This window comes from Corvus brachyrhynchos, unplaced genomic scaffold (assembly GCF_000691975.1).
Source record: "Corvus brachyrhynchos isolate BGI_N302 unplaced genomic scaffold, ASM69197v1 scaffold23, whole genome shotgun sequence".
Classification (NCBI taxonomy): Eukaryota; Metazoa; Chordata; class Aves; order Passeriformes; family Corvidae; genus Corvus; species Corvus brachyrhynchos.
Window position 1 is genome coordinate 13,132,308 of NW_008238983.1, and position 7,984 is coordinate 13,140,291.

The window sequence follows — 7,984 nt, forward strand, 5'->3', positions numbered from 1 at the left end:
GAGGAAATGGAACATTATCAGTACTCCATTATTGTTGAAATGTATATAACTCACATATCGATCCCAGCTGGTGATTTCTACTGCATTTCTAAACTGTTAGCTGTGAGCACTTTCCTGGCTTGAGGTATTTTACGTTAGACTTGAGATACTGAGCACAGAATACTGGTTTGCTTAAGTCTATCTCTAGCTCTAATTTCTCTGAGTAAATAGAAAGTATCTGGCAAAAAAAGAGCCTTTAAAGTCATGTCAGGTTTTGATTTTGTTTTTATTCGTGGCACTAACAGACATCAGTATTTTACAATATATAATATATAGTCACATTAAATGCAGATGGCTAAATAGTCTCGTGCTTCAACAGTCCATAGCTATACATTTTAAATTCCAGCTAAAAAAAAAAAAAAAAAAAAAAAAAAACACAAAGGAATCTGCCACCACTCTAGTCTGTGATTATAAAAATGTAAATGTACAAACTTCCTCTTCTTCAGTTTCACTACAATATAGGAAACGTGAAAAAGCATTTTCATTTGTCCTTTTTAAGTTAATCAATTTAACGAAATATTTTCAAAATATGTACAACAACAACTACCAAAGTAGTTAGCATTTGAAAAAGATGCTGCTATAAATACTTGTGAGACAACATACAACAGCCATACGAATTAGAAACCAAGGGCCAACTTATGCATGACCTGAACAACAGACCACAAAAGTCCTGGATACTGATAGAAAGCAGCTTCACTTCATTTTGCAATGCAGAACGAATTCTGCATCTTGGACCTCCATATTCTGACTCTTGTTTATAACCTTCACAGTCTGTTGCAAATAGAGATCCTTTAAGGTGGCTCAATATTTTTGAAGTGCCATGAATGTTACCAGGGTTCAGCATATCTCTGCACATTAGCATTCTATACGTCATATCCCATAAGTAACTTTTCAATAGACACTGTCTCACATTCATTATTGATTGCCTGCTTTCTCAGAGCTCCAGCAGAGACGCAAAGTTCATTTAATTTTAAAAACTGATGACCCCAGCATATGACAACTTAGGTATCATAACTTTTTTCTTGTGATTGTTTTTTATAGACCTTTATTCTGGTTTCACCCAAATCACTTACAGCCCTTTTTGAAATCAAAAAAGAAGCAAGTAAATAGTTTGAAATACTTACATACTTTTAACAGCTTGAAATGAGTATTACTTTTCAGATAGCAAGCAAAGTTTTTAATTTTGCCCGTAAACACAATTAAGTATTAACACAGGACTGCACAGTGTTTATATTCTTATTAATCTGCCAACAAGAATAGTTTATTGGCAACCTTAAATATTCAGAGGCAAAACACAATTCCTTGGCACAGAAGCTTTACAGCAGAGCAACATATTTGCCCCTTAGAACCATTATGCAGGAACACACAGAAAATTAACTACAACTTATTTTGGCTTGTAGTCAAGAGAATAAACTAAACTTCTTGATGTTTTTTGCCACTTCAGACTCTGAATGATGATTATGGGCGCATATGGGGTTAGATTTTCCAGTTACCTATTCTTTTTACATTGTTCAAACGAGCAGAGGGACCTGTAACAAAGAAAAGCACATGATCATTCAAGATATTTTTAAACCTCCAACTGCTGACATTGTTAACCAAACATTCTCCCATGGGGCCGACTTCAAGTTTGGTCTGTTCATCTGCTCCTTGAGACTATTTAAGCTTATCTGCTTTTTTTCTAGCTATATCACTTGGTCTAATGAAAAGTGCTGTCCTTCCCTAAAAACCCACCTAAAAGTCCTAAGGAAGTATGGTCGCAATTGTGTTGTTTCTGGAGCATAGGTGATGCATTTTTCTGAGATATTCCTTCATTTTGTGGAATGAACAGAAGCCCAGGCTGGAAGTATGCAACATCTGACAGTCAAAATCTGTTCTGTATTGGTTAGCTGTCACTGGCCATAAAAATCAATCGATGAGTACTTTGCTTCCTGATTGGATGAAGGAAACTCCCAATGGCTTTGATTCAGGAAAACATTTAAGCAAATGCTTATCCTCCTTCCCAGTCCTCAGGTCATCTAAACATATGCTTAATTTTAAATACATATGCTAAGGTGCCCTTCCAAATTCAAAGTTACTGAGCTTTGGTTCTATCAGAGAGATATACATTAAGGTCACTGCAAAAGCTAAACAGGAATAATCCATTTAATCAAGTCTAAATTTTCCATTTTGGCCTTTATTCTTGAGAAAAAAATAGGTCATGGTATTAATTATTAGCAAGGTGAAGAGTTCAAATTAAGTTTTATCTTCCAATTCAAACAGAGTAACAAGCATGCAAATGCCTGCCTCTCACTCTGCATGGGAACTGGAATCACTTTATAGGCTCATTATAACCTGTATATCAAGCTTGGCCAACCTTATCATGGGGCCTCCTGCCCTGTTTCCAGCATACCAAAGCCTGCATCAGCTGTGGCTTTGAGTCTGTAATTTCTGTCATTGACCCACAGATACTGATGATAACAAACTGTATTTGCTCATTCACAATTATGCTTCTCTGTTTATGTGAGAAGAACAGTCCACTGCTTGACCTAAAGGTACGGAACTAGGCCATGCTTCCTAGAAGACACTCAACAGGCCATAATTCCGATCGATGCGTTACTTGTTGACAACCAACTCCAAATTATTCCACAGAACACCAGGGACTCATTGCAGTTGGTGCAGTAATTACCTTATCTGGCTCCTTTGATTGACAACAGAATGATACACTGCACATATCAAGAGCTGACGTGACCTAACACGGATGCCAAACATCGCCATGAATGCTTGTGTGAACTGTGATGGAGCCAAATTCATTTTTAAAACCTCAGTGAACAAACAGAAAAGGCTACTTCGGTGCAACTCCAATCTTTATTGGAAAATACACGGAATCTGCAGAATCTCCCTTACACATACCATTTAAAAGTGGTCTAAAACAATGATTTTACTAAGAGCAACAGCCTGTTCTTTAGAGATATAACTTGTTTTCTCCACCATGTGCAGACACCTTCCGCTGCAATATTTCTACCAAATCCCTGGGTACAACTCTACCTAAAGTGAGTGGATGGTGTATAAGCTAAAGCAACTGTTATAGCTTCTCTTTGTTGAGTAAGATTTTTAATCCTGCATGGACTTGTGCTGCAACTATACCTACAGCTAGACATCTAACAGGTTATTTGCATGTGTAGTTACGGTTTTTTTCACAGATAATCATGGTAAATCCCAAGGCAAGTTACACAAACACAAAAATACTCAAGCATTGATATACAGAATTTCAGAAATCTAGCTATGTTATTTTGCATTTTCTGAGATGGCAAATAGGAAGTTAAAAACTGGACATATAGATCTTAACTATATGACACTTTGACACAATTTAAGAAAAACACTAGTTCACTTCTAAAATCAGAACGTCAAATGGTACAGCTCTATGGCCTGAGTCTTGCCCACCAGAATTAGCCAAAATTTGGTCTCAGATGAACTTCCTAAATCAACTGATTCTCCTTTGCCCATGCAGCAGGCCCCATGGCTGGGACGCAGCCTCCTCGCTAGTGAGATATGTTCATTTCTCGAGACAAGAAACCACCAAAGGCACCAGGGCCGCCATCATGGCTGGTGGCTTTACTTGACACCACAGTTGAGCAGGCTCAACTGGGCTTAGCACCTGCAAGGATTTTTCTTCAGGAGTCTGTGAACAGCAACAGTGTGCAATAAAACAGAAGCCATTTCTTCAACACAAAGAGAGATTTATTTCCTAAAACAGGCACAGTACTCGAAAAAATGGATTAAGGAAGAGTCAGGAGAGCTGTGCATATACTATCTTACCTATACTTGGCATTTCCCTGAAGCATCTATTTCTGCTCTGGTTTGTTTTGGCTGACCCAATTAGAGACTGTGCTGTGCAGACCCTGACTCTCAGCTAGGCAAGGTCAGCCTGCAGCAACTTCTCTCCTCACTTCCTGCACAGTGAATCTTTTAACCTTAAAGTTCATGACTTTAGCAAACAGCTGTGTAATCAGCGGAGGAGTGGAGGAGTTGCCTTTTCACAGATATTACTTGAGCTCAAATGTTTGTTGGGATGCTCCTTATCTAGGCAATTGGTTGCTTTTTACATTTGCTTCCCCTGACAGCTCCGTTTGATCTACTTCCATTGCAACTAACCCCACATAAATAAGCATCGAGTCACACATAACTGTGCAACACAGATTCTTCCCAGTTTTCTAAAATATTAGCTAAATAAATGCTCTGTTGTCAGCAACACAGATTTTTCCCAGTTCTCTACAATATCAGCTAAAAAAATGACTTTGCTGTCAGAAGCCCTTGTCCCAGAAGACTTTGAGAAGACAATGGAAGAGAAACAGATGCCATTACTGAACTGAACTACCTACTCCGCTGTCTAGTTTGCTGCAACCAAAATCTTCCAGAAAGCAAAGCCAAAACCAGCCCTGTGCTCACATCTCCAAATCACAACATCATAGAACTTTGACAGAGGAGGCAAAACAAAGAAAAAAGTTTGCATCAGCCTTGGCATAAAGCAACCTGTCAGACACTGCCTACAAAAAACTTAAGTGTTCCTTAGACACGAGTAAAGGAAGAAAACCCTGATATTCAGCTATCATGTACTCTCTCCTCTGTGGATTCAACTTTTGCTGCCACAACTTGTCTAACTGCAGGGAAGAATCAGAATTTGGCTCTCAATATAATGCAGAAAACTAGAAGAGATATTAAAACAGACTGGATAGAAAGTCTTTTCAGAAATCTGACAACATTTTTACTTTAATCAGTTATCAAGGACATGAGATCTCAGATGTCAAAGTGTCATGATGACTTTGGCGTATACAAGACTAGCTTGCATATCCAATATCTGGAAGGACAGCAGAGTAATAAGAAAATCATACTCTGTCTTGGACAAAACACTGCTCTCTTGTATTTTCATAAGAGACCTATATAATGAGATGTACTCTTCTGCTGTTCCAACGTCGAAACTAGCTAAAATTACTCTGTCTTGGAAATGAGACAAGACAGGCATAGTATTTAGCAGAATACATCAGTATATCTGGTGTACTTTCATGACCTGCACTGGTTATCCAAGTGTTTTGAAATAAATCCCCCAAAGATATGATAAAGACTTGTTTTCATGAGTAGTGCTATGGATCCCCTCAGAGCAATGCAGTTGGAAGAATAAGAAATCTGAAGTATCTAGAAAACAACTGCATGAAGTACCCTTGAATGTCCAAGTCCCATTTTTTCTGTCAACTGGTGAAGTGGGGAAATAAAGGCCTGACTTCTTCATAATTTGTAGTCTTAGAATCATAGAATTTCTCAGATTGGAAGGGACCCATAAAGATCACTGAGTCCAATTCCCTGCTCCTCCCAGGACTGCCTAAAACTAAACCATATGACTAAGAGCATTGTCCAGCTGCTCCTTGAACTCTGTCAGGCTTGGTGCTGTGACCACTTCCCTGGGGAGCTGTTCCAGTGCACAACCACCCTCTGGGTGAAGAACTTTTTCCTACTGAACAGGAAAGTCATATGAACTTCCCCTGACACAGCTGCATTCCATTCCCTTGGGATCTATTGCTGGCTGCCACAGAAAGGAAACCATGCCCGTCCCTCAGCTGCCCTCCTCAAGGAAGGCACTGACTGCGATGAGGTTGCTCCTCAGCCTTGTCCAAGCTGAGCAAACCAAGTGTGAACTCATCGTATGCATTACACAGACGTAATTTTTCACATGAAAAATTAACTGCAAACCCAGATTCCTCATGTAATCAGAACATGTTGATGTAAATTTCCATGAAACACTGATTTGTATGTGCCATTTGTATGATTCTGTGGAATTTCTGGTTCATCAGAAACCAGATTTTTTTGACAATTTTTGAATGTTAAAATTTGAGTGCATTTTAAAATTTAAAAGAGGACAAGTGAGCAAGGTTAAAGTCTATTTACACAAGGTTGGCATCAGCTAAATCATGCGTTAGGAAAACTACATCTGCTTTTCTACATTCCCTTAAGTCCTTGGATCAAAATCTATTCTTGGATACTGCAGTATAATTGGGATGCCTCCACTAAGGACAATTGATCTGCTTCTCTTTACCAAGAAATACAGTGTAACTTGAGATTAGGAACAACAAACTTTGATCAAAGAGATAAGTGAAGTTACTCCAAAAATCACACACAGACAACTGAGCATTTTGCCATCTGGGAGCTGACCGATTCACATCTAACCAGAAAAGTGAAACACACATCATTCAATTAATGAAGTTCAGGCAGACATTAAATTGACCTCACAGTTTTACTGACAGCTCTCAGCACATGTGACCAAGGTTTAAGTGTTGGGAATCAAGGTCTAGGACACAATACTGAAATTAGGAGAGAATATTTATTTATAAATCCGCTTCAGGGTCTCATATCTGATCTTTCTTAGGCTCACCTTGTCTAAAGGACATCTAGTGTTATCTTGGGTAACAGAGAACGAAAAGGTCATGAAAATGCTTTCTGAAATTATAGTCATGCTCTTGATGGTCTCTTTAATAAAAAGCATTGTCTGTTCACATGGTTGCATAGTCACACAGGTGTGTTTCATTAGCTGTTCAAAGGTTTCAAATCTATTCCTGATCTTTGATTCAGTTAGAGGAAATAGTGCATGTAGCTTCTTCTGATGGAAGGAAGAAATGTGTGCCTAGAACAGCTTAAAAATGGCTCTGAAAACACAGCAGGCATAAGTCGTGTCATCCCAGTAAAACATAAAAGTACATTTACCTTTCTTAACTTTGCTGCTCCAGCACCAGAGCGAATGGCCTCCATTAGGGCTTGCCTTGCCTCTGCTGGGTTACCTGTAGCTGTGGCAGAGGATTTAGGAGCTGCTGCTGACAGCTGAATGGGAGGTGGTGGTGGTGGCTGGGCAGGGGCAGGTGGGATATACAGCTGCTCTTCCTGAAGGTCTTCTGCCTTCTGCAAGGACAGTTCTGCATCCCTAAAACGCTGCAGCTCTTCAGAGGCCAATGAGGAGATCTGCTCATCATGCAATTGAAAGAAGGTGGTTAATATCAAGCATGGCTAAGCTGTAATTATTTGACATTTGATGCACTTTCAGTATGCCGATTTCACTTTTCTTGGACGATGTAAAACACATAAAACTTTTGGTTGCTCATGGGATTGAACATCTGTTACTACTCACTCACATCACTCAGCTGGGCTGATTACCAGCATCGAGGACTTGGCATTAAGTCTGTCTCAGAAACTCAATCTTTATTTACTGTGAGCTTCAGCATCCTGTAACTCTTCTTGGCATGTAAGGTAAGAGAGAAAGTTGGACTTGGTATTAATTTGGAAACAACCACAAGGGTTTTGGAATCAGGAAGATATATTAAGTCTGCAGTAGCCACCCAGGAATATGATTACATTTTGCAGTCTGGGCTGCACAGAAATAATCTCAGATGACAGGGAAGCTCTTCCAGATCTGAGCTCTCAGACATAGCTTCACTGAAAAAAAAAAGCCATTAAACCTAAAGTTTCCAGCCATAGGTAAGGGAAAAAAAAAAAAAAAAGACCAGAGAGAACTATGTGAAAGCATTGAGAACAAAATCAATTGATTATTCTTCCAAGTGTGTTTCTGTGGAATTTCTGAAACTAAAATTTCTGCACCAATTACCAGCTTGGAAACTCATCCTACTTTAAATACATGCAGGAGAAGAAGACAGCCTTTCAGATTAAGCCAGCTTTTCCATCAACTATGTCAAGAGATACTTTTGCCATTAATACCATCACTAGTTATAATCATGATGAATTGTTAGTAATTACAATGATTCAGCAATTATTAGGAAATTCAGTATTATGGGCCAAATAGGAGGTTTCCAAGCAGACACATTATAATTAATTTCTCAGACAAACTGAGGCACAGAGCTTCTGTGGTGAAAAATTAAACTATTCATCTCCCATCAAACAATCCACAGAGAGCTCCTGTATTATATTCTTT

The 7,984-nt window shown here is 38.9% G+C and overlaps 1 protein-coding gene across 1 annotated transcript in view; it reads right to left on the reverse strand.

The window, feature by feature from the left end:
• Positions 1 to 246: 246 nt before the first annotated feature.
• Positions 247 to 7,984, reverse strand: part of LOC108447765 (protein cordon-bleu-like) — a 29,727-nt gene continuing 21,989 nt past the window's right edge. Inside the window, exons 6-7 of the mRNA XM_017738728.1 lie at positions 6,769 to 7,020; positions 247 to 1,568 (exon numbers count right to left, since the gene is read on the reverse strand). Coding sequence (XP_017594217.1) covers positions 1,551 to 1,568; positions 6,769 to 7,020 — 270 coding nt within the window. The 3' untranslated portion in view covers positions 247 to 1,550. The remainder of the gene's footprint in view (positions 1,569 to 6,768; positions 7,021 to 7,984) is intronic.